This window comes from Brachycentrus maculatus, unplaced genomic scaffold (assembly GCF_059751285.1).
Source record: "Brachycentrus maculatus isolate JH-2025_06_01 unplaced genomic scaffold, ASM5975128v1 h1tg000065l, whole genome shotgun sequence".
Lineage (NCBI taxonomy): Eukaryota > Metazoa > Arthropoda > Insecta > Trichoptera > Brachycentridae > Brachycentrus > Brachycentrus maculatus.
The window spans coordinates 2137877-2164819 of NW_028280819.1; the positions used below are offsets into that span (position 1 = coordinate 2137877).

Consider the following 26943-nt stretch of genomic DNA (forward strand, 5'->3'; position numbering starts at 1 on the left):
ATGTATAAATGAATGCTGATATTTAAATTCATATAAATATACATTTAATTCTTTTAATTAGGATGCAATACATAAATGTATCATTTTCATCCGGCCTATAAAATTGTCTATACAATATAATAATGATTTAACACAATGTGATTTCTTTTCTTGTCCGATCTTCTTGAACTCAACATCTCGACATGGTGCGCTTGTCTTTGTATTGACTTTGTATAGAGGCCAGGAGACCCGAATAGCTGATATATAAGAAAATAAATAAATAAACTGTTTATTAGGTAACTAGTTACATCAAACATTCAACTATGAGACATTTAACATTGATTTAATTGTTACATAATAGAATAATAGAATTTTGGTAATTCTATAAATGCATAAATATACAAAATAGTTTTAGAAACATTTAGAGTGCAGACATAGCTGCTTTTGAAATGTAATGACACACATACATCAATGTTTAAATCTATACATTTATCTTACTAATACATATACATTTTAGAGTTTTGTTTTTTATGAATGTTTCATGCATTATTGGCTGCATTTTTATACTGGTTATTAAAAAAATGGTATTTTCTCAAATTGAGTGAGTTTTTTTGTGTTTCGCTAGAAATTAATTATATTTTCTTTGAACCACAACCAAGATGCGATATAGAATGATATTTTAGATTTTATTTTATTTTGCTTCCTAGCTTTAAAAAAATACCCTTTGCCCAGGATTTTTATTGTTGCGTCTAATCTAAGAATATTTTGACACTCGGAACAGATAAAATTTAATGTGCAAAAATGATACAAGATGGCGCAAAATTAATCATCCAGTTTTGTTATTGAATAACTTTTTTTACTAAATAAAAAAATATATTTCGAGTGATGAAAATCTTTATTTTGACCCTTAATTTTTTTCTGTTAGTTGGAATAGATGAAATCTATCAAGTGGGTGCCGCCAGTGTTGATAAACATTTGTGCCTGTTTGTATACTGCAGCTGTCTAGTTCACAAATGTCAAATATGATTGACGTGCGACGCCATTTGCAAAAATTATAGCATCATTGGATAAGGTGATTAATTTTGCACCACCCTGTATTTTAAAAAAGAAAGGCCAATTTTTAACTACAAAAAAAATGTACAAAATTTTTTTGTTTTCAAATTCATTAAAATGTCACCGGAACCCCTACAGTTTTCTGCCATTATATTATAAGTATCTCAACAGAGATTAAGTTTTCCAAAATATTACATATAACTTTACAAAGACGTATTTTTCTTAAGTTTTTAAAAATTTTATTGCATCTCTTTTGCTTTTTTGAACTGGACAAGTTTTAAATTATGTAAACTCTTTAAATAAAAAATAAAATAACATGATATTTTTAGTTACATTTTTGTGAAAAAACCCAAGAATGAAGTTTAATTTACATATTTATACAATAATATCTTGGTTTAGGAATTGATGACCTTCACTGTGGCATAGTGTAAATAATTCATTAGAAAAATCATGATTTTTTATGGCTTTGCCTCTCCAATTACATTTAAAATTTCACAATACATGGTTGTTTTATTTGATAAAAATACCCTAGAGATTCTCTGTACTGTAATCTGAATGCTCCACTAGTACAAACAAGGGGTAAATTTACAACATTCGGATTATAGAGGTCCTGCTGTATGTCAGCTGTACATTAAGCACTCTCCTTATTATCCATTGTTTAGTTTGTGTAATACCACTTTTATAAACACTTATTTATGACTACCGGTTTCGGAAAATCATTCCATCAGGTCATTAAAATAAAATTATTACAATTTGACATTTCAATGACCCGATGTTGGCATGATTTTCTGAAACCGGTAGTCACGAATAAGTGTTTATAAAAGTGGTATTACACAAAGTGAATAATGTATGATAAAGAGAGTGTTTTAATACCATACCACAAAGATAATTAATGCTTTTAATATACAAAATAAGTTCATAATGCATTCAAATGCAGACATCGCTCATTCCTTTCAAGAACGTCATAAATCAAAAATTGACAATTTTCAGTTGTGCATGTTTTCGGAATGCCCAGAAAATGTACTATATCCCAGAAAAAGAGGCATATTTTTAACTTCATATTTACTCGCTACAGGGCAGAAAGTGTTGTTTTTGCATTTTGAGGAAAAGGTATTATTTCATAATTTTTTAAAATAAACTACTTATTTTTCAAATAGAGAAAAAACCTTCAGGTTTAACCAAAAAAGATCTGTTGCACAGTGAAAAGTTCAATAAGTGGCTTGATATTTATTTGTAATAAATTGTATTATATTTTCAAACTTTAAAAACATTCTCCTGAAAAATCAAGTTTTTTGATTTATGACGTTCTTGAAAGGAGTGAGCGACATGTGTTTTTACATGTCCAACGCTACCTACGAGTACTTGCCAAAATGCGACTGTTTAGTGTTTATCACATGACTATCACCATCCGCGGGGTCTTATCCTAGTTAACACAAAGTAAGTTGGGGGAGCACGCAGTCCACAGGAGTCCATCACCTCTTGTACCTTCCCTTGATGAGTTGCAGCGCCTTCTGCATGAGGGGGGCCTTCTTTGGTTTGGTGAAGCCGCCGCCGCCGCCGCCGGGCCGGGCGGGCGCCCCCGAGGAGGAAGCCCCCACGCCCTTGACTTCGGTGGCCTTGACCACATTGTTGCCGGAGAGCGAGGCCACCCTGGCCGCTGGACTCGCAACCGCCTTTCTCGCCGTACCGTAAATAGCCTAAAAATTTAATATCATCTCATTTATTGATCCGGCTATTATAATGAATAGTATAACATATCGCTCACTCCTTTCGAGAATGTCATAAGTTAAAAAACTTGATTTTTCAGGAGAACGTTTTTAAAGTTTAAAAATATAATATAATTTATTAAAAATAAATATCAAGACACTTAATGAACTTTTTACATTTATAACATGTAAGTAGTTTAAAAAACTTGATGAATTGATGTGTTCTTTATTCTTATTATGTAAATGGTACAATAGTACCGTATAAATAAATAAAAAAATAAAAATAAATGAGTCCTTGCAATGATAGCCGATCTCTGGCGGGAGACAAAAGATAGCAAAAATCACGTACCTGCTTCCTAGCCACGTTCCTTGGCGGTTTGACAACACTATCCACGTAGGCCATTTTGGTTTGCCTTACCGGCTGAGACTTGTCCTGGGAGAGCTTGATGTTTGCCGTTAAAGACTTCAATTTGGCCTCCTGTTCGTCAATACACCGCTGAAAATGCACACAAAATGTTAAGTGAATTACCCAAACATTTATTGTAACTGCAGACAGTTGGTAGAATTCCATATTGAATTGTTGGGTAATATATCCAAAATAAAACACGGTTTTTGTTGGATTGAATTCTACATATATTCATGTATATTTTAATACATGACGGGTTTCGTCTTCTTAGGACATTATCAAACACTATTAATTAACAATAATTGCTATAATTAGGTCTAGGAGTTAGTATATAAGGACATTTTGTAAATGTTTTCAGTCAGTGTTTGATAATGTCCTTAGAAGACAAAACGCGTCACATATTAAAATATACATAAATAAATGTAGAATTCAATCCAACAAAAACCGTGTTTTATTTTGGATATATTACCCAACAATTACCTAAAAATCTTCGATGAGTAACAGACTGACAAATTGCAAGATCAGAAATGATTTTATTGCATCTGATTCCTATCCTCATGTAAATTAACCATTTTTACACATCTCTGCTGTCCAAACATAAAATACAGTAAGGGATTTTTTTTTGTAGTACGTTTTTTTGCATTTTTGGAGTAATTAGAATCTACTTAGTCCAAAAATGCAAAAAAAAGCGTACTACAAAAAAATGTCCCTTACTGTGTTTGGACAGCCAATCTGTATTGGAGTATTTTCCAACCAAATTTGGCAAGAGCTTCACATATATTTCTTTAGGAATATATCATTAGTATTTTGTCTGCCTCAGTAGTGTAATGGTCAGCACGCTCGGCTACCGTACTGGAAGTCCCGGGTTCAATTCCTAGGGGGGGGTCAAATAAATATAAGTGATTTTTTCAATCTTATATTTATTCAATATAACCTTGGAATGGTACTGGAAGCGGAGGGCTGATCACCTTTCCTTCATGTGTTAACAATCAAGATAAAACTGCGTTTATATGATGCAGTGCCCTATGCACCATTGGGGTGCGGATAAGGGTTTGAATGAATGAATGAATTTCATAAGTTCTGAATTACTTCACCTTTAATACCGATATATCATCAGTAGGATAAAAATAATCCAGTATCCATTACAGTAGTAGAATAAAAAATAATGAAAACAATAATTATACTGATCATATTGTGAAAGAGGGAATCGCCATGGATCTTCCTCGATAGACATCTAGAGAAACATCGAAGCATTCGTGGATGCTGCAGAAAGAAAATGTGATAAGAAGACATGGCCTAGGTGACGTCTAGGAAGAAGGGTAGAATATAATGTATATAACCCTTTTTTTTTAAATATCTGAATGTTTTTTAATAGTTATTATAACATAAATGTGGAATTGTTTAATTTGCTTTATTTTTATGAATGTTAACTATTTTTGTTAATGTAATGTAATGTTTATTATTGGGGACGACCACTGCTGACAATTCGTCGGCAGTTCTCGTCAGAACTTCGGGACGCGGATCTGACTTGGGAGGATGCAAGGGAGCTGGCAGCCGACAGAAAAGCTTGGAGACAGTTTGTGGACTCCATATGCTCCACCTAGGGAGCTGATATGGTTTAATAATAATAATGTAACTATTGTTTATTATATACTTTTTGTATATGTAAAGCTGTACAATTCCCGAACAAATAAAATAAATAAATAAAATAAAAAATAAAAATAATTACCAGGTACATTTCCCTCCAGGTCTCCATCTCCTGCCTCTGCTTGGAGCGGAACTTCCTCTTGCAGTGCAACTCCCACAGCGGATCCGTGTCGTCCATGATGTACGCGTTGAAGTGTTCCAGCAGGAACAGCTGTTCGGGCGTCGCCTTGTCCACCACTGGCTTCAGGATCTCGTAGGGAACTCCCCCCGTGTACTCCAGGGCTGGACGCGGAATTTGGAATTTTTAAATTCATCACTCCACTACTTCTCCGACTGTATTGGTTACCGACATTTTGAGCGTGTCCAAATACTTCAAGTATCTGGATTTCTCTACTTAGGGAGTTATTTTACATTTTTGATATCTCAACATAGATGAAGAAGAATATGGAAGTCTGGGTACAGGGCTTATGAACTGTCATAGTCTGTTTAAGTGTCACTTAACAATGGTGAATGCTACTTGTATGTAAAGTAATCCGCGTAGTAAAATTTAAACTTGTCCGCCTCCACAGTGTAGTGGTAGTGTAGCCGTCCGGCCACGCCATTTGGTGTTGTCAGGTTGACAACACTGAGAGGATTCAACAAAAACAGCAAACCGGAGCGCGGGGGCGAGAATCGTCTGGTATCGCTGGGTTGTTAAAAGACGTATATTTTAGCTTCTCATTTAATTTAAGTTCAATAATCCATTAGACAAATTATAATAAGTTAATATCAAATCGTAACCAAAGTGTAAGAATTTATTTCAATAAACAAACTGTAAGTACGCATTTCTTTTAAATATCCTACTCTGGCATCCCGCACAATAACACACGCACGAGGTGCCTAAAGTAGCGCGCTAGGCTACCATGCTGGAGGTCCCGGGTTCGATTCCCAAGAGGGTTAAAATAAATATTAATGATTTTTCAGTCTAATATTTATTTAATGTGACACTGGACTGGTACCTGAAGCGGAAGGCTGATCACCTTTCCTTCGTGTATTTATCGATCAAGATAACACTGCTTCTATGCGATGCAGTGCCCTATGCACCATCGGGTGCGGATAAGAGTTAGAAAAAAGTAATCACCTAACCAGCTTATGACAATGAGTGTAAAATTCATCATTCTACCCATGATTGACAACCACACTACTTAAATTTTTCAGTCAAAGTCATCAATATTACGATGTGCCATGATTGAGTTTACAAGCCATCTATGATTGGATTTAGAAAGCTTTTATTTAGCAAAGACCCTTTTATTTGTATGCAAAATCCGAACTCAATCCTATCAATATTTCTATGTAAATAAATTTTTGGTGGTTTTTTATGGTTTATCTGCATTTTTTTCCGTTTTGCCCACTTATTGAAATATGTACATATTGAGTTTTCAATTAAAAAAAATATAGAATTCTCAATTTAAATAATGAGAGGTCAATTCAATTTTTTTATCATTATTTAGTAGTCAAAATTTAAATGATCACTCACCGTCAATGTTTTCTTGAAGAACGATCACGCACAGTTCGTACAGGGAAGGTATTGATCCGTGTAAAACTTTATTTCCGGAAAAGACTTTAGTTCTAAAAGAAGAAAAAAAATATTAATGGGAAAGTAGTGAAAAATATTAAAATTGGTAAAATTCGTTGTTAGATTTTTTTATATATTTATTTTTATATTGAAACTAAAAATTATTATTTAAAAATAATCAAATAAATTGTGTGTGTGTTCTCATTAAACATATAAATATTTCAGTTTCATACTATTTTTGTACGCCTTAAGGGCAGAGAAGGTAAATATGAAAAATACACCAAAAAACACTTAGACCAATTGAAGAAAAATCTTTCTCGAATTTATTTTGCAATTGGCGGGAATCAAACCCGCATTGCCAGTTTTGCAGTTGAGCGTCTACCCAACTACGCCAAGGTATCATTGTTTAAATCAGGAATCAAGTTGTGGCAGAGTGGGTTCGATCTCGGAAACCCTGACTCAGGTTTCGTCAAGTAAGCATCATGAGTAATTTGTTTACAACACTTTGAGTGTGTCCAAATACTTGTTCACAAAATCTGGATTATCTCCAATTACAGGAGTTATTTTCATATTATTTTTTGACATCTCATCAAAGATGATGAAGAATATGGAAGTCTGGGCATTTACGGGGCTGACGACCGTCATAGACTTCCATATTCTTCATCATCTTTGATGAGATGTCAAAAAATAATAGTAATTTGTTTGTTGAAATGAAGACTCTATAGAATAGCATCTGGAAAGAGTCTACGAGATAAGGAACACCAGGATAAGAGAAACATGCGAGATCCAAGACGTCGTTCTCGACTCTTGGATAGTGATTGCCAACGTTGGGGGGACCTAACAAGGAACACGGAGAAGAGAGAAGATGATTGGCGAAAAAAATGTTACCTTTGATTTTTGGTGTTCATGACCGTGGTGAGGGCTTCCTCCTGCGTGAGCTGAGGGAAGGGGGTGTCCAGCAGGCGGGGGGGCGGGCGGGGGGTGTAATGCGGGGAGATGTCGGGCAGCGCCGAGATGGGGAGGGGGGCCAGCGGCTGCAGCTTGGCCGACGGCTGGAGCAGAGAAGGCGTCGACTGAAAACCAACAAAATATTCATGATAAATGAACAAATCAAAAGATACACACAGACGAGAACAACATCGATGGGCCCCCTTCATGCAAACATGCTTTATTGATGCGTAAATGAGATTGTTTTATACGAGTATGAGCGCCTCAAAACGCAAGTTTAGGCACTTGAAGACTTTATTTATTAATATGCCAACGGAGAATAAGAAATCCAAACCTATAAAGACCTGAGGATGAACGCCTCCTTTATTGATATCCCAACAGAGAATAAGACATCCAAACCTTAAGACCTGAGTGGGAACACCAGGCAGACTCTAGCTACTCCGACGATCTCACGTCGAGGGCACCTAAACAAAACCTACGTCTTCTCTCTATCAAACTTACCATTTCCTAATTCTAAAATCAATTCTATAATCACCTTGCCTTCATGTAAGAAACGAGCAACTTAGATAACACTGGGTCAATATAGTGCAGTGCCCTATGCACCATTGGGTGCGGATAAGGGTTAGAAGAAGAAATTTAAAATTCCAACAGATGAGGGCATTGCAATATGTACTCGGGAAGCTCGGAGGACCAAGAGAGGGCGGAGCCTCAGTTAAAACATGGTGCCTGACGTTAGTAACATTTTGTACTAATATAGCCTCTTTATTTTAAAGGGACCGTGAAATCGCAGATGTCGGTTCAGCAATATCCTAATAACTATTTTGTATAACCTACACCACTTTGCTAGACGTCCTCATTGGTTGGTAAGCTATTTTCTTTATTAACACGTTGACTGCCACGGCAATTTTCAGAATTCCGGTCTAAAAAGCCAATTTCATCTTCATTTTTCATTCAAACCCTTATCCGCACCCCTATGGTGCAAAAGGCACTGCATCATATAAACGCAGTGTTATCTTGATCGTTAACACACAAAGGAAAGGTGATTAGCCCTCCGCTTCCGGTACCAGTCCAAGGTGATATTGAATAAATATAAGAGTGAAAAAATCACTTATATTTATTTGATCCCCCCGGGACCTCCAGTACGGTAGCCGAGCGTGCTGACCATTACACTACGGAGGCGGACCAATGTCAATTTTGCCAATTTCATCTAATCATGTCATATTCTTAAAAAGCCAATTTTATTTAATCATATGAAATTGGCTTCTTGATTTTTAATAATTTTTTAAAAATTATATTTTCTGTTCATTTATCAATAAATTTTCTGTTCACGTAAGCCAGCATTGATTTTTTGTCCTCTCTCCATGCGCCATCTATCCATATTAGCACTGTATATACCTAGTATATGAATTTGATCGTAGCTGTACAAATATGGCAAGTAAACACAGCAAGAGATAATTCGTAGTCGGCATCTTAGCAAAGAACGCAATCTACGAGTTATCTCGTAGTTGGCAGTCAACGTGTTAACATGGCCTAAAGCTGTAACCGTCGGCTCTGACTCCTGGCTCCGCACGGTTCCCATTATTCTACTAATACAGTCAAGCTGAAACTCATCTCCACACGGTTCCCATTATTCCATTAATACAGTCAAGCTGAAACTCATCTCCACACGGTTCCCATTATTCCATTAATACAGTCAAGATAAACTCATCTCGTCCAACACATGCAACTCAACAACCCTATCACATGCCCTAACATATTACTCAACCCTATAGTTAAACAATCATATTACAGTAAAACCTCAATATAACAGACCTCTATTGACTCTTAGAGTGCGAACCGTCGATAGATGGACTCTCTATTAACCTTTTAACCGCGTCAACTTTGTTCCTGAGAGACGCCCGTACGCAGCGGTATTTAGCCGTTTTTAAAATGATTACTTTTATCATGTATTTAGTTAAGAAACGATTTATTTTCCTAAACAAAAACGTTCAATGGGATTCATTGTGCCTTTTTGGTACTCTATAATACACTTGTGTCACATTATTCTTGAAATATATCGTAATATAAACAAATAAGATTATAACATAAATAAATCAAAGCACGCATCGTGTGTCACTCTTACCCACTGGCGATGCGTAGCGTCGAGAGTGAGACAGATATAGGGCATGATTATGGCGCGGACTAATTACCGACCGCAAGAAAAATCAGGGATCTGTTATTATATTTATCCTTGCGATGTTACAAATTATTAGTCAGATATTTCAACGGATGTCATAAGGCCAAGGATTGACGTATTATTTTATCCAAAGTTCCACACCATGAAAAAATCCCTCCAAGTTGAACTGAGGTTCGAAACTTGGACCTAAGTGAAAACACAAACGGTTATGTCAGCCGCGTGTGGGGAATGTTTTGTAAAAACACATACGGTTATGCGAGCCGCGTGGATAGAGTTAATGCGTATAAAGTGCGGAGCGTCGGAATACCGACTATTGCGCAATTTGATTCAGGTATCCACCTGTACGGACGTGTCTTAGCGCGCATGTATAACGTTTTCAATAAGTTAATAACATTTATAAATAACCATTAAAAAAATATTTTGCTGTGAATTTAACATTGATTTTTGTATTTTTTTTAAGTAAAAGTTTTTTATTTCTACCTACAAAATGTCAAATTCGTCAAGTAATGATGATGAAAAGCAATTAGCAATTTATGCAAAGTATGTATTGTCCACCTCCGTAGCGCAGTGGTCAGCGCGTTTGGCTACCGTGCTGGAGGTCCCGGGTTCGATTCCCAGGGGGGTCAAAATAAATATGGCCGATTTTCACTCTCATATTTATTTAATATTACCCTGGACTGGTACAAGAAGTGCAGGGCTGATCACCTTACCTTCATGCAATTAACGATCAAGATAACACTGCATCGCTACGATGCAGTGCCCTATGCACCATTGGGTGTGGATAAGGGTTAAGATGTGAAAATAAGCTCAGCACTATAAGGGTTAAACAAACTTTGGATATAATGAACAAAATATCCAGTAAAAAAATTAAAAACGTCCTGTTAATGTTACACATGCTTAAATTCTAGTGTCGCCGCATGTAAATAATTGTTAGCGGCTGTGATAATCACGTCATACGTTTAGCACCAGAATTTGAGACATAACGCCATCCTGTTTGTAGACTGCAGCTAGCCGGAGCAACAAAAACACTGGCAAAAATTAGGCACCAGTGGTAAGGTCACATCTCAATAATCTAATAACATTTATGGACTATTCGCCAGATAAGTTCAACTATATTATACGCATTTTCGTAATTTTACAGAGTTGATTATTTAAAAAAAACAGCGAACTTCTAAAGTGCAAACACAACTTTATTACTTTTTCAAAGCAGGATTACCGAAAGCAAGCGCGTCGATATCAAACAGCTAACAGCTTCATGACGAGTGTCTGAATACAATAAATAAAATTTCATTTGTGTTTTGTAGCCTTTGTCCGCCTCCGTAGTGCAATGGTCAGCACGCCCGGCTACCGTTCTGGAGGTCCCGGGTTCGATTGCCAGAATATAAGTGATTTTTTCACTTTAATATTTATTCAATATTACCCTGGACTGGTACCTGAAGTGGAGGGCTGATCACCTTTCTTTCGTGTGTTAACGATCAAGATAACACTGCGTTTATATGATGCAGTGCCCTATGCACCATTGGGGTGTGGATAAGGGTTTGAATGAAATTCGAAATCGTTATTTATATTTAGTTAGAGTATTCATATATTAAAAAAAAAAGTTTTTCGACTCTTTTAAACCTATTTTTATATAACGGACATTCGGCCTTAACAGATACCTCTTCCCCCCGATTAGTCTGTTATATCGAGGTTTCGCTGTACGCAAATATTAATGTCTCCAAAACTTGCAATGATGCGAGTGCTCAAGAAAGCCTGAAATGTGAAAAATGGCATATACACCCCTCGTTTTACAACATCAATCTGTTTTTATTTGTTTGACAACATGACCCAAAACACAAAGCTAATAAACATATAAAACAGAAATGGATTGATTAGTTTCTTACTTTTCATGAGTGATGAGTGAAGAATTGAGGCTCCTCAAAAAGGAAAAAATAAAAATTATTATTAAAAAAATATTAAATTCATTCCGATAGTGTATATTGTACACCAAATTATGAGATACTGTTTTAATCAGACAGAAAGTCAATTTTTGTATTTTTTAGTACAATATATGGCATGTATTCGATATTTTTAGATAATATTTTTTTATAGGCATGGAAGTGAAGTATGGAATTGGCAAAACGATGTATGATACATGTTCAAATAGTGGTGCAAGGAAATAATGCAGGGCCGAGATAAGCATTACAGATAAAATTAAGAAAGGTGTGTTGAGATGAATGTTGAGGGCATGTGAATCGAATGAGTGAAGAAAGAGCAGTAAAATAAATTTTTGAGGTGAGTGAAGCCGGTATAAGAAGCAGAGGAAGACAGAGGAAGACTTGGCATGATCAAGCTTTTAAATGGTCAGGTCAGGAATAATCGGCTGTAGATGTATGAGGAAATGCACCAATATGGAAAGGCAAAGATTTTTTTCAAAGACAGATTGGTGTGGCGTTCTATTCTCTCTGCCTACCCCTGCGGAGAAGCATCGTGATGGTTAGTTAGTTAGTTAGTTATTGAAAATAATATATATTTTTTAAATCTCATATCAGTCAGGAAAAAAAGTTTGACGAGTATCTATTACTTGCAATAAAAATAAAAACCAAATACATTAATAGAACAAAAGAAACCATAGAGAAAGTTCAGAATTATAAAGTCTATCCAAACTTATTTTCATTGGAAATTTTACTAAACAAAATGTTTTTTTTTTTTACTTTAAGAATACGGGGTGCAAAGTGATGATAACTAATTAGAAAAATAATATAGTAAATAAGAAATGTAATAAAAGGAACTAAAGATTCAAAGATTATTTCAATTGAATAAAAATAATATTCAACATACAATTTGTAAAATAAACTTTCATCCTATAAAGACAAGCAGGCTATTTAATTAGAGGTTAGTTACATTAAATAAGTATTGAATGCGTAATACAGTGAAACCTCTATTTATCGTTCCTCGAATAATCGTTTTCCCGGATGTGTCGTTTATTTCTTCTATCCCGACTTAATTTCATACTAAACTAATCAGCATCGATCGTTTCTCTATCACCATTTACCGCATTTATCGTTCGAATTAAGCTGCATATTTGATAAATTATGTCAGTTTTTTTTTACATTATTACCAATTTTCTTACATTCAACGGCAACGTATGGGATAGAAACTATGGAAAGCTCGTGTAACCGATAGCAGGAGAGGTCGATATTGATGAAAAGGAGCCGCTGCCCATACCTGCATTTCCAGAAGCGTGCACACCCTTTGAAAGAAAACTTTCTACAACGTACATTCAATAACCGATGCTGAAAAAAATACTGTTTGCAAAGCCGAAAATATACTATTGACTTACGAAAATAAAACAGTTAAAAAAAAAGTATTTTTTTAAAATTCTATTCAGGTTTGTATTTTTTTTTTAAATAAATATATTTGCATCTGAAACATGTATTCTTTTTAGAATTTCAGCCTACGAATGGTTATGCAGATTGGGAGGACTGTATCTTTACTCGGTCGTATCTATTTGCGTATTGACCTCTTAATCCCGCATTCATAGTTTATTTTAATAGGTCCCTTTAAAAACGATAGATAGAGGTTTCACTGTATATTATATTGAACTGTAATATATACCATATATATGTAATTTATACTTTATACATTCAATGCCATATGGAAAATGCGTGTTTTTTCCTCATTTTCAATATCAAATTTTACCACCTTAACTATGATTTTGAATTTTCAGATATACAGTAAGTAAATTTCATTGTGTAATGTATGTATACATATCACCATGGATTCATATGGCCGGCATTGTTAAGAAAAATATATTTTTACATCAGTTTTCAGCTACAGTGATCAATATTTAATCCGACTTAGGCAATATTACATTGTTTTGAATATTGAAAGCATTAACTTTGTGGATCATACTGATACATATATTATTTCGAGAAATAAAAATACTTTGTGTTCTTATCCACTCACATTTTTATTAACCAACTAGTTTCGGCAACAACCTGTAGCCCCTTCAGGGTTTCAATAATGTATTGTATTCAATAATGTATTATATTAAAATTTAAAGCTAAATTGTTCGAAATCTTATAAACCTAAAAAAGTAATTCTATTCCCTGTCCTTTCCTTTTCTTCCTTTCCTATCACTGCCATCTCCTTTTCTCTTTATCCCATCCTTGTCTCATGTCTCTTCCTTTATATAGACCTCTCTTATGTATAGTTGTGAAGAACTATAATTAGTACTCATGATTTTATTTTTTGTATTCTGTATGTATCATATATTGTAACTGTTGTTCTTCCTTCCAATAAAATAAAATAATAGTAATAAATGAAACCCTGAAGAGGGCAACAGGTTGTTGCCGAAACTGGTTGGTTGATAAAAATGTGAGTGGATCAGAACACAAAGTATTTTTATTTCTCGAAATAATATTACATTAACCACATCATGGTTTTGAACAAGCAGTGTTCTAGGATAGTGTGTGTGTCGTATCGCGCCAACTTGACACTACACACGTGTTTCGACTTGTTTGCGTCACATAAAGGTGGAGACTGACCGGAGCATTTCGTCGTAACATCGCTCGCGGCGAGCATCACCGAGCATCCGAAACTATGGATGGAGCGCTTGGCTCGCTGTACTGACTGCCTGAATGCTCGCATCGTAACGTGTTACGGTGGGACGAAATGCTCCGGTCAGTCTCCACCTTAAGATAAACAACCCAACTGAGCTAGTCAGTTACCACTTGACATTTTTTATAGGAATTTATTAGAAATTCTTCAACTAATTATGAAATTTTATCTTTTTATTTTTATTTGCTTTACTAACACATTTCGGACAGGTGTTTTTTCATCCTGACACCTGCGAACCGCTGGTGACACGATTTGAAAATTATGTACATATAGTTTAGGCCTTAATAAAGAGATTACATGATATTCATATACAAACATTAAATGTGTAATTCCTTCTTTTCTGACTTTAAAATGAGGCCAGCGCAGAAGGTAAAAATACCCTTCAATCGACCCAACGGGTAGAAATATCTTTCCCGACCTTAGTGTGTTAATACAGTTAAAATTGTTTTATACATATTAGGTTTAGTTTTTACTAGAACTAGACAACTTTTAAATTATTCCGCAAAGTCGATGCCAAATTAGTAAATAATAAAATCTAAGATATCGCTCACTTCTTTCAAGAACATCGTTAATCAAAAAACTTTTCTGGAGAACGTTTTTAAAGTTTAAAAATATACTACAATTTATTAAAAATAAATATCTAGCCACTTATTGAACTTTTTACTGTGCAACAGATCTTTTTAGGTAAAACCTGAATGTTTTTTCTCCATTTGAAAAATATATTAGTATATTTAAAAAAATAATTAAACAATACCTTTTCTTCAAAATGCAAAAACAACACTTTCTGCCCTGTAGCGGGTAAATATTAAGTTAAAAATATGCCTCTTATCCTATATGGTCTACTACTATATGGGATACTACAATATGGGATACTACTATATGGGATACCACTATACTATATATGTATGTACTACAATATGGGACATAGTACATTTTCAGGGCATTCCGAAAACATGCACAACTGAAAATTGACAATTTTTGATTTATGACGTTCTTGAAAGGAGTGAGCAATATCACCTATCGCATGTCAGATACTTAAAATGCAATTAGAATCTCACTAATGCACGTGCAAAAAAAAAACAAAATTAATTTCAAAATGTTGATTTTGATAATCTTACATCAATGGCCGGGTTGGAGTAGGGCGACTTGGAAGGATACGAGGTCTTGTCTACCGCTGACGATGAAGAAGCTCCTCGATTGACAAACTCTCTGCTCATAGAGGTGCCGGTGGAGGTGCTGGTAGAGGTACTGGTGGCTTCTTTTACGGACACGGGCTTCTTCTTTGTGCTGAAGCTTGATTTTGTGGGTGAGATCATACCAAGAGCTTCCGCAAAACTTGCACCTAGAACACATTGATTAATTGTTAATTTATAACTATGTAATACTACTACCATCACGCCGTTTCTCCGCAGGGCTAGGCAGAAAGGATGGAACGCCACACTCTTCTGTCCTGACATACACTCCTTCACATCCATACATCTAGTCATACATGCCCTCCGATTAAGCAGACTTTTGACACCGCCAGATTTTAGGTTCTGATTGATCTGATCGTGCCAAGTCTTTTTCGGTCGTCCTCGTTCTGTTTTCCCTCTCACATTCGCCACATATATTTTCTCAGTCATTCTCTTGTTATCCATTCGCATCACATGTCCATACCACCGTAAAAAAAAACTCTTCCTAATCTTTTCAATTATTCCTTGTTCAGCCTGACATTCCTTTCTTATATCTTCATTTTTAATTCTGTCATACAATGATTTTTCACACATTCGTCTGAGGGAGCGCATTTCAACAGCGTTCACTCTGCTTTCATCCTTCCTTTGCCAGTTCCGTGTTTCGGTTCCATACATTGGTATCGGTACCAGCACGCCGTTGTGAACCGCTAGTTTGGCTTCCATGGACATATTTATAACAAGACAGGAATAAGAATTGATTAGTGGATAAATTGCAGACTGGGATTCCCAATAGGGTTACTTTATAAGAGCATCAGACCCTCTATTTCTGTTCGACCTTGGTTTGAAATTGATAAGCAGCCTCTCTCTCCCTATGATTATGAAAGGTTTTTAAATTACTTACTGTGTATATTGAAAATAGTAAAAATATACTTTATTTTTAATGATTTTTTTTAAAAGCTTGTGTATGAGAAGAGTTATGCATTCTCTGATGAGAATATGCCAGAATTATGAAGAAGCACCCATTTCTGTGATGAGTTACACAAATTATGATTGAAATTAAATTAAATTAAACAATTCCTCACCTGAACCGCAGTCGATTCCGTCCGAATACTCTTCTTTCAATATTTTCTTTTTCTTGTCAGCAGAAATCGGTTCTTCGATTTCAATTTTTTTAGGTTTCACAGAGCTTTCTTTGGATTTGTATTCTTCTCTCTTCTTGGGTTCAGTCTTATTTTCCTTTTTGGAAATATTCGGTGTTTGAGTTTTCGCATTGCTCTCCTTCGCGACCTTATCTTGAGAGGACTTGTGTTTGTCGGAAGAATGTTTATCTTTATCTCTAGATTGACTCGGTTTGCTGCTGGAGTGTTTCTCCCTCTCGCTAGAAGCATCCTTTTCGCTAGAATGTTTACTCCCGTCACTAGAATGTTTTACCTTATCGCTAGAATGTTTACTCCCGTCACTAGAATATTTTACCTTATCGCTAGAATGTTTTACCTTATCGCTAGAATGTTTTTCTTTATCGCTAGAATGTTTTTCTTTATCGCTAGAATGTTTTTCTTTATCGCTAGTTTTGCTCTTTTTACTAGAGTGTTTATCCTTACTGCTAGAATGCTTGCCTTTATCACTAGAATGTTTTCCCTTATCACTAGAATGCTTGGCCTTTTCATGTTTCTGCTTATCACTAGAATGCTTCTCAGTATCACTAGAGTGGTTACTCGATTTTTTGGTTGAACTAGAATTGGATTCGAGGCTCTTTTCTTTCTCGGATGAATGTTTCGCCTTCTCAGTAGAATGTTTTCTTTTATCTGATGAATGTTTGCTTTTACCTGAAGAGGTCTCTTTCTCTTTTTCTGCAGAACTCGTATGTTTCCTATCGGAGCTCTGACCTTTTTCAGTAGAAAGTTTATCCTTACTACTCGAGTGGTGCTCTCTGTTACCAGAATGTTTAGATTTGCTCGAATGGCGATCCTTGTCGGCAGAATTTTTGTCCTTACTGCCCGATTGTCCATCTTTGCCTTTGTCGGCTCTGACATTGCGGTCTTTCTCTGTAGGATGTTTGACTTTGCTGCTATGGTGTTCTTCTTTTCGGCTTTTATGTTTGGTAGGATGAGACGTGTCACTGGAATGGCTGGATTGTTCGGAATAGTCTGACTTGCTACTAGAGTGTGATGACTTGTCGTGCGGAGATATCTTGGGGGAGTCGTGCGATTTGCGCAGCTTAGAAGAGCTCTTTTTATGATGTGCCGGTTCGGGAGACCGTTCATCGTTTGAAGAGGAATTTACACTCGGTGAACGGCGGCTCCGTGCATGTTTGGAAGACTTCTTGACTTCCTTTGACTTTTTGCGCGACGGCCGTTCTTCTGAAGAGCTGCGGTAGCTGGTTTGGGGTGGAGGAGATTCCACCAGGGGTGAGGCTTGAGTATAATCGGAAACAGACTCGGCATCGGACTGGGATCGACTCTCCTCACTACTTACTATCACTTGGCACTCTGCCTCCTTCTCCGACTGTTCATCCGAGGAGTCGTTGATGACTTGCGGCTCCTCATCACTCGATTCATTTTTGCGTTTCTTATATTTTTCAATTCTCGTCTGAAAAAAAAATGAAGTGAGCCACCAACAAAGGAAATTTTTCATAATTTATATTGCTATATGGGGATGGAAATGGAGAAGCGATAAAAGGTAAGAAAAGAAGAATAGAATTTCTCTAGTCCCGCGACATGTCTTTAAAAATATCTTTACTCGGATATAACAAGTAACGGTTATAACGAGCAAATTCAGTCGGTCCCGTCTTCATCGTGTTAACCGATTTCGACTGTATATTCAAAAAGTATATTTTACTTTGTTAATTAAATGAATATTAAGATGTTATAATTACCTCCATCAACGCTTCATGTTTATTCAGAATCTTTTTAAAATCATTGATAAGACTTCCTTGGTTTGTCCAGACAAAGCTCTTCCTTGTCCCAACTTCGAAATGTCAGACATGGTCACCGTATACAAACAGACGTGCAGCCAATCGAAACGCGCGATTTTACTAGTACATTTGCATGCTTGCAAATAGCACAAGTTATTTCTTAAGTTTATGTATTAATTTTGGTAAAGATATTTGGTAAAGACTTGGCACGATCAGATCAATCAGAACCTAAAATCTGGCGGTGTCAAAAGTCTGCGTAATCGGAGGGCATGTATGACTAGATGTATGGATGTGAAGGAGGCGAGGAGTGTATGTCAGGACAGAAGAGTGTGGCGTTCCATCCTCTCTGCCTAGCATTGCGGCGTGTTGGTAGTAGTAGTAGTAGTACATGTATTAATTTTAAATCAAACACAGATTTTTCTTTTGAGTCTACTAAGATGTGTTTTATTAACAAAAACACATCAAAAATTAATATTGCGACAATTGTTTCGCCTTGTTAGGGCATTATCAAACGAATGTCAAATGATTTAAATTAATACATAAATTAAAATGGAGTTCTACAAATTAAACGCCAAATCAATAAATATTTCTTAAGTGTTAGTTTTGCATTTTTATGTGGCGACCAGTATACATAACTCCTAAGTAGACAGAACCAGATTTGTGAACAAAGATTTGGAGACATCCAAGATATTGTGAATTATCAATACATACCTCATCTTCGTGCTTCCTCTTCCTCCGATTGTCCTCACTGCTGGATCCCGACTTGTGGGCCTGGTGAGGGTCTTCCCGGGACGTGGAGGCCTCCTTGCGCCTGTCGGCCTCCAGGCGGTCCCTCTCCCTCTGTCGTTGGTCGCCGGGGGAAGGATGGTAGCTCTCCACCGCGTGGCTCGTGTGCGCGTTGTGAGTGGCTTCCTCCTCATCTTCCCCTTCTTCTTCCTGAGGTGAATCCTGATCCGGCTCGTGCTCGTATCCAGTGTTGCCTGGTAGAAGCAAATTCATTAATTTCACCCTATGCACCCTTGGGCGCCCGCAGGGGGAGGGCTAGGCGGGGCACTTGCCCTCCCCTGGATTGATTAAAAATAGTCAAATAACTAACTAACTAACTAACTAACCATCACGCCACTTCCCTGCAGGGGTAGGCAGAGACAATCGAACGCCACACCACTCTGTTTTTGCAAACATTCTTCGCCTCTTCTAGATTCATGCATCTCCTCATCAGACGATTATTACGACTCCTGACCCGGCCGCTTTCAAGTATTTGACATACCCGATTGTGCCAGGTTTTCCTCGGTCTTCCTCTGCTTCTTTTCCCAACTACATTCGCCTCATAAATTTGTTAAACCGTTCTTTCCTCACTCATACATTCCACATGTCCAAACCATCTCAACACACCTTTCCTAATTTTATCCATAATGCTTATCTCAGCCTTGCATTCTTTCCTTATTTCATCATTCGAACATCTATCAAACATCGTTAGTAAAATAATGTTAGTTTTATTTATGTGTTAACCCTTTGCACTCGAATAGCGACAATATGTCGACATGATAAATTCCCCGGTAAATCGGTTGGTGACTATATGTCGCCACTATGTACCGTTATGTTGTAAAAATAATAAACGGCCGAGATCCGTACTAATGCAGGTACAATTCTGTCCCGCCAGTTGCTCAAAGACCTTGCTTTGCATTGAGTCACTTAAAGTTTGTGAAAACTTTAGTAGATCAGTTGGTAGGGGACTTTTGGCAGATTCTATGTAGGCTGTCTACTTCAACTGAGGTCCGCCTGGATGGCAAACTACATGTTTTGCGTGTGGGATGAATAAGAGACTGTGTGGTTTGCTCACGGAGGGACAAAAATTGTCAAAGGCATGAGTCTTATGAGTTTTGTGACACTTGTCCCAGGCAGCCTAAGATGCATTTGGGCGATTGTTTTGTTAGATACCATACATTGAAAAATTATAAAATTTTAAAATAGTAACCAATTATCTATATTTTTATGTGTTTTTTTCAAAAAGAAAATACTTTTTTTAACATTTAATACATAAATTAAGATGGAGTTCTACAAATCAAACGCCAAATCTATAAATAAGATAAGTAGACTAATGTGTACAAGTTGCTTGCGTATATAATCCTCATTAGCGCATACCGTTCTGTGGCTGACTATCCTCTTCCTCGCCCTCTTCCTCGGCCACCATCAGCTTCCACTTGGCCACCAGCGTCCTGGACGCTGTGGCCACATCTCCATCGCCCTTCCGGAGAGCGTTGACCGTGCGCCCGACTCCCGTCTCCGTCAGGTGATCAACCGTCACCGGGAGATGTGCCAGGCGGCTGATGCAGTGCAGGACCTGGACGCAAACAGACATATTGCAGATAAGTTTACGAGATTGAAAGCAATGACTAGAAGCATAATTTCAACCTCAGTGACACAAAACTTATCACGTCTCCCATATGTATAACTAGATTCAACTCTATTAACACATTGTAGTCGGGCGCTTCGAACAATAGACTCTAGCCTATAGCGGACGTTTTTCGCGATTAGCGCAAAAATATATCGCTTTCTTAAAATTGACACAATTTCTAAACCACATAATATTTTGGATTGAAATTTTCAAATTTTGTCCGCCTCCGTAGTGTAATGGTCAGCATGCTCTGCTACCGTTCTGTAGGTCCCGGGTTCGATTCCCAAGGGGGGTAAAATAAATATAAGTGATTTTTTCACTGTTATATTTATTCAATATTACCCTGGACTGGTACCTGAAGCGGAGGGCTGATAACCTTTCCTTCATGCGTAAACGATCAAGATAACACTGCGTTTATATGACGCAGTGCCCTATGCACCATTGGGGTGCGGAAAAGGGTATTATTATAAAATTTTTGATTAAGCATTCCATATTTCACAATGTTAGAAGCGTTGTAAACTTTAAAAAATAGTCTTCCCCTCCAAGGTCAACAGACTGTCGCCTAGCACCCAGGTAGCAGATTACCCTTCAACGCGTTTTATTTCACGCTGATATCAAACCCGTATATTGCCGTTTCCCGCCGATAACCGACAGTCGACAAAAACGGCATTTGCCGTGTCCCGCAGTTGACCGATAGTCCGCGAAAAACGGCAAATGCCGTGTCCTGCCGACAACGTGTTAAGACACATTAGTCCCTTAGAGACAAAATAAAGAGTTCAGGCATTCGTGGAAGCCTGGGCGTAACAGACATAAATAGGAAGGTAGAGGAAAGGCAATTGAGATGGTGTGGGCATATAGGACACAGAGAGCCCGACCATGTCGTAAACCAGGAAATAGAAATGGATCTTCCTCGAAAGATATCTAGAGGAAGACCAAAAAATTCATGGATGCCGCAAAGATAAAACATGGTTCGAAGACATGGCATAGGTGATGTCCATGACAGAAGGACCTACAACCTAAGGACGAGGAGAGCTGACCCCAGCAGTCTACAAAGACGATAAGCCGGGATGTAGCCAAGAAGAAGAACTCTATTAAGACACATAAAAACCTAATAATTGTATTATTTCGAGAAATAAAAATACTTTGTGTTCTGATCCACTCACATTTTTATTTAACCAACTAGTTTCAGCAACAACCTGTTGCCCTCTTCAGGGTTACATTTATTAGTAATAAATGTAACCCTGAAGAGGGCAACAGGTTGTTGCCGAAACTAGTTGGTTAAATAAAAATGTGAGTGGATCAGAACACAAAGTATTTTTATTTCTCGAAATAATATATCAAGATGATCCACAAAGTTAATGCTTTCAATATTCAAAACACCTAATAATTGAATCACCAAGTGGAATTTTGGTATTCCAAACATGCACATTCTTGTGTTTTATATTGTGTGCAAACATATTTGAGGTGACATGACTTCATTAATCCTGAATCATTATATTGACATATTGTTGTCGGACAGTTTTTATATCAACCCTGACCCTAATTAGTATACCAATCAGGGTCGTATACTAATCACAAATAACCGCAAACCCAATTCCGATCTATACAATATTTTTTGGCATTCCTCGCGCTCTACTAAAAGTAAGCAAATAGAACGCTTATAAGCGTTTCCCGCTCTGTACTAACAGTATGTAAATTATGCACTTATGTGTTTCCCGCAAATAATGTGTTAAACAGGGCTGGGGAGTGAAAATACTTACTAAATTAAGCAACACAACAGCGAGCCAAATGCATAGGCCATAATATAAGACACTCAGGTTTGTTTCTTACGATTACAGAAGGCATGTACGAAGGAACAAACTACAGAGGACGAGCCCACTTGACTTATATGGACCAAATTATCTCTGACATGCGTTGTAGCGGGTACGCCCAATTGAAAAGACAAGGAGGATAGAGACGGGTGGAGTATGACCACGAAAGGAGCAAAGTAATCATGACACAGATTGCACCCCACGAGAAATCATTTTTAAACATATTTTAATTTTATAAATACTGTTTTAAATATTAATCTACGATATCCGCCTGCAGACTATAGTGGTTAGCGCGTTTAATTACTACGGCAGAGGTCTCGGGCTCGATTCCCAGGGTGAATTAAATGGATTTTCCATTCTGAGACTGATTTATTATCACCCTGGAGTGAAAGGCACAAGACTGATCACCCTGCCTTTATATTATCAATCTACAAGACGGTATCAATACAATGTAGTGCCCTATGCACCATTGGGTGCAGATAAGAGCTAAAAAAAGAAGAATTTAGAATATAGGAGGGATATTGAAGTTGAATTTACGAAACAAACTCACGAGTTTTTAACTATTTAAATGAGCTGTGACAAAATTAGACAGATTGACTTTTGACATGTGCTCACAATACGTACGTAAGAACATGAGCAAAGTAAGCCAAGGTGGAGTTGGCCCATTTTATGGATTAAGCTAAAGATATGCAATATAACAACATCTGTATGATGATAATAATAAATTTGGATCATTTATATACAGCCATTTTTGTAAAACACTACATTAAGAGCGTTTATATTATAGGTCATTATTTTTCATACAAAATCGTATTTTTGCTAGGATAAAAAAATGGGCATGATAATTCTAATTAAGATATATATTTAGGGTGAATAACACGACAATTTGTCATTGCTTGCCGCCAAAAGACAGACAAAAATTCTAACCTCAAATATAATTATAGAAAGATAGGTTTACTTCACAAGATTTCAGGCAACAATTATGTTTATTGAAAGAACTATTTTTATGTTTTTAAACCTTATCAAATCCGATATCAATCTGGTAAGGGGGGGTTTTCTAAAGCATAGTACCCCAAAATAATAGAATAACTAACATTATTTTCTGCCCATACATTCGATTCAAATTAACAAATTAGGGTTAATATCACACCAGTGTCTCATTGCTAGCTGCCAAAAGACAATTAAAAAATATTACCTAACCACAATAGCGAGGTAGGTTCAAATGTTTTCAGACTAAGATTGTCTGTTGAAAAAGCTACTTCTATGTTTAACGATATCACATTAAGACATTTATCTAGTTCATATATCTAAGGGGATTTTTCTAAAGCAGAATACTTCTGCTATTTCGGGTAATGACATCAAGGCGGTGAGGAAAAATCTTAACACGTTAAATTTTACCTACATAAAAAAATATGGCAAAGTTTTTGGAAATGAATATATAAAATTCTCAATATTATTAATATTTAAAGCATTTACTTTGTGGTTAGTCATTTTTACTTTTTATTTTTTTATTTTTTAGTAATAATAGTATATAACCACTCACCGAGATTTTTATGACTACCTGTTTCGAGACGTACCCGTCTCTTCGTCAGGACAACAGCTACCACAACATGCAAACCATACTACCACAGCATGCAAAAAATACTACCCTTCACTACCATAGCACTATTTACATACGTAAAACTACACAAAATGTTTAACATAATAGTGCTATGGTAGCGAAGGGTAGTATTGTTTGCCTGCTGTGGTAGTGATTGTCCTGACGAAGAGACGGGTACGTCTTAAAACCGGTAGACATAAAAATCTCGGTGAGTGGTTATTTACTAATATTACTATCATTTTTGTAAAAAAAAAATAAGTAAATATATGAATATAGTAAAGAGTAGGCCATAGCTAAGAGAACCATCAAAAGATAGCAGCACATTCGTACTTCTTGCTATTTCCAAGTGTGGTTTGATTCATTTCTAAAGTTCAGAGATTTACGATTTGTCACGGAGCAAAACAAACTAGAATGAACCGAAATAATATACAGTAAACCCCCCTTTAACGTTGAGATAAGCTCCGGGTTATCGCAGGGAACATTATAGGGGTTAATGTTACAAATTGTATTATTACATTTCAACAACAAGAGCAGATACTTCCAGAACAAAATCTCGACTTTGAGCCTCCGAGATGAAGACTCTCCGATCCATAACCGGAAACACCGACAAGAAATACCAAATATAAATAAATAGACATCCGGAGCATGTGTAAGACGGAGGATATCGTGAGGTGGGGATGACAACGAAGGCAATACTGGAATGAACATATAAACAGAATGTCAGAAGACAGACTTCCACGTATCGCCATTCAAGGCAACCCTGAAGGACGCAGACCCCCAGGCAGACCTCCGAAAAGATGAAAGGCAGCTGGGAGTCAACATCCCAAGAGCGACATGCGGAGGCACAAACAGATCACCAAGTACACCTATTTGACACCATCAGACTTCTAGTGGGGCTATGAGAAAGGCAAGGTAAGGTGTCCAACCGTCCAGTCTTGTTGTCGATTTAAAAGCTAAAACGTATTTGGACAGAAACACTGCGGCACATCATAAAAAGTGTTAAAAAACAACCCGAAGCTTGCAGCGATGCTACAGATGGCTATCTGCCACATATAAGATACCGACAAGACACATAAGGTGCCTTGGTGGGTCTATGCAATTTTAAAAAAAATATCTGTATAATTGTTATTTAAATAAATGTATGCAATTTATGTTAATAAAAAAATACGTTTTCATATCTAAGCAAAACTAATTGTAATCAGAATAAAAAATCAGTTTTTATTTTTTATTCAAGTTAATGAGTTATGTGACATAATAATTTACTACTTTTAACACATTGGATTATTGTTTCAAATGAAAAGCAGCAAAGCCAACGATTTTATTTCTCGTGACAAATTGATAAGTGACAGAATTAAGTTATTTGTTTGTTTTTTTGGAAACGCTTCAAAGCGTCATTTACATACTGTTGGTAGCGAGCTGGAGACGCTTACGAGCGTTCTATTTGCTTACTTTTGGTAGAGAGGCGCGAGATGCCAAAAAACATTGTACATATCGGAATTAGGTTTGCAGCTACTTGTGATTAGTATTCAACCTTAATTATTATACTATTTAGGATCAGAGTTGATGAAAAAACTGATTCTGTCTGTTCCAATGTAGTGGTTAGTGCGCTTGGCTACCATACTGGAGGTCCCGGGTCCGATTCCCGGGAGGCACAGAATAACTTTTTCACTGTAATATTTATTTCATATTACCCTGGACTAGTATTCCATACACATGAGTGATCAATTTGTCTTTAAATAATTAATGATCGTGTTAACTTTGCGTCAATCTAATGTGCCTTTGGCATCATTGAGTGCAGAAAAGAGTTGGAAAAAGATTGTATTTTAACAAAAATTTTGCAATTAAAAACAAAAATTGTTTAAAAGTTGAAGATGAGAAGGTCAATATGTTTCAATAGTAGACAGTAATAGAAAGCTTATTTACTGAGAACCATAGTTTTCTTTAAAAAAATTACAGATTGTATATTTTACTACGGAATCATAGAAAAATACTATTTATGTAATTTACTCATCTCATAAGACGTTTCGTTATGTTTGAATGAGAAGAGACAGTGTCTTGGTGATATAAATACATCACCTAAGTGATTTAGTTATCAATTTGGTTTTTAAGAGCAGAAAGGCTCCAAAAAAGCATATCATGGACATAAAATAACCTAAAAATATATCTAAATTTGTTATCTAAACAAACATAGTTGTAAAACAAATATATATAGTATACTTGAGTACATAAATTTTTAAGATAACAAATATTTATATGAGCCGATTACTAGGATTTAAAAAAAATATATGCATAAACATAGTTTAGAAATGGAAATAAGAACCACACATGCATGCATATTCTATAAAATCACAGAATAATGAACGCAATAGTGATTGATTTAATAGTAAGTTTACAAATATTATTGACTCGCTAAGATTTTTTAGCATAAACATCCTCAAATCGTTGTCTATTGGGGAAAAACCAATCTAAAAATCATAATTCGTCGCAATAGACGAGATGTCAACTTTCACAAGAAACGTACAGGATTTCGACGGCTACGATTTTCAAACGTGGAGAATCATGTGAATATTTTCGTGTATATAATTTTGACGATATCATAACACGTTTACGTGGGATAGAGGTCAAAAGAAACAGCAAATGCCACATCAAAATTAAGCAAAACGTAAAAAGCTGGATCGCATTTCAAAAAACTGGTTACCCTCTTCTCGTTGCCGACACATCTTTCAATGTCTTTCTGATAATGCTTAATAGCGCGAAGCACCGAAACCATGGTTTTATCTGTTTTATTCATTTAACGCAAACATAAACTCTAAAATTAGACATATTTCCCGAGATCGAGACAGCTGGTGCGATTTTCAGGAATAATCAACAAATTTTTTATTGTTTATGGCAGCAAGTGACGGCTCTGACATTTTGTATTAGCAAGTACTGTGAGTTAAAACCGGGGCTAGAAGTGTTATATTGAAATTTATAATAGAA

At 36.3% G+C, this 26943-nt stretch overlaps 1 protein-coding gene across 1 annotated transcript; it reads right to left on the reverse strand.

The window, feature by feature from the left end:
* Positions 1–890: 890 nt before the first annotated feature.
* On the reverse strand, positions 891–26834 carry EloA (transcription elongation factor elongin A). The gene is made up of 10 exons (XM_088256742.1): positions 26663–26834; positions 20301–20499; positions 18870–19138; positions 16327–17833; positions 15191–15414; positions 7235–7419; positions 6308–6399; positions 4874–5073; positions 3088–3234; positions 891–2729 (listed from the first exon to the last, which is right to left on the reverse strand). The coding sequence occupies exons 1-10, from the start codon at positions 26753–26755 to the stop codon at positions 2505–2507; spliced, it is 3141 nt and encodes a 1046-aa protein (XP_088112868.1). The 5' UTR covers positions 26756–26834; the 3' UTR covers positions 891–2504.
* Positions 26835–26943: the final 109 nt, after the last annotated feature.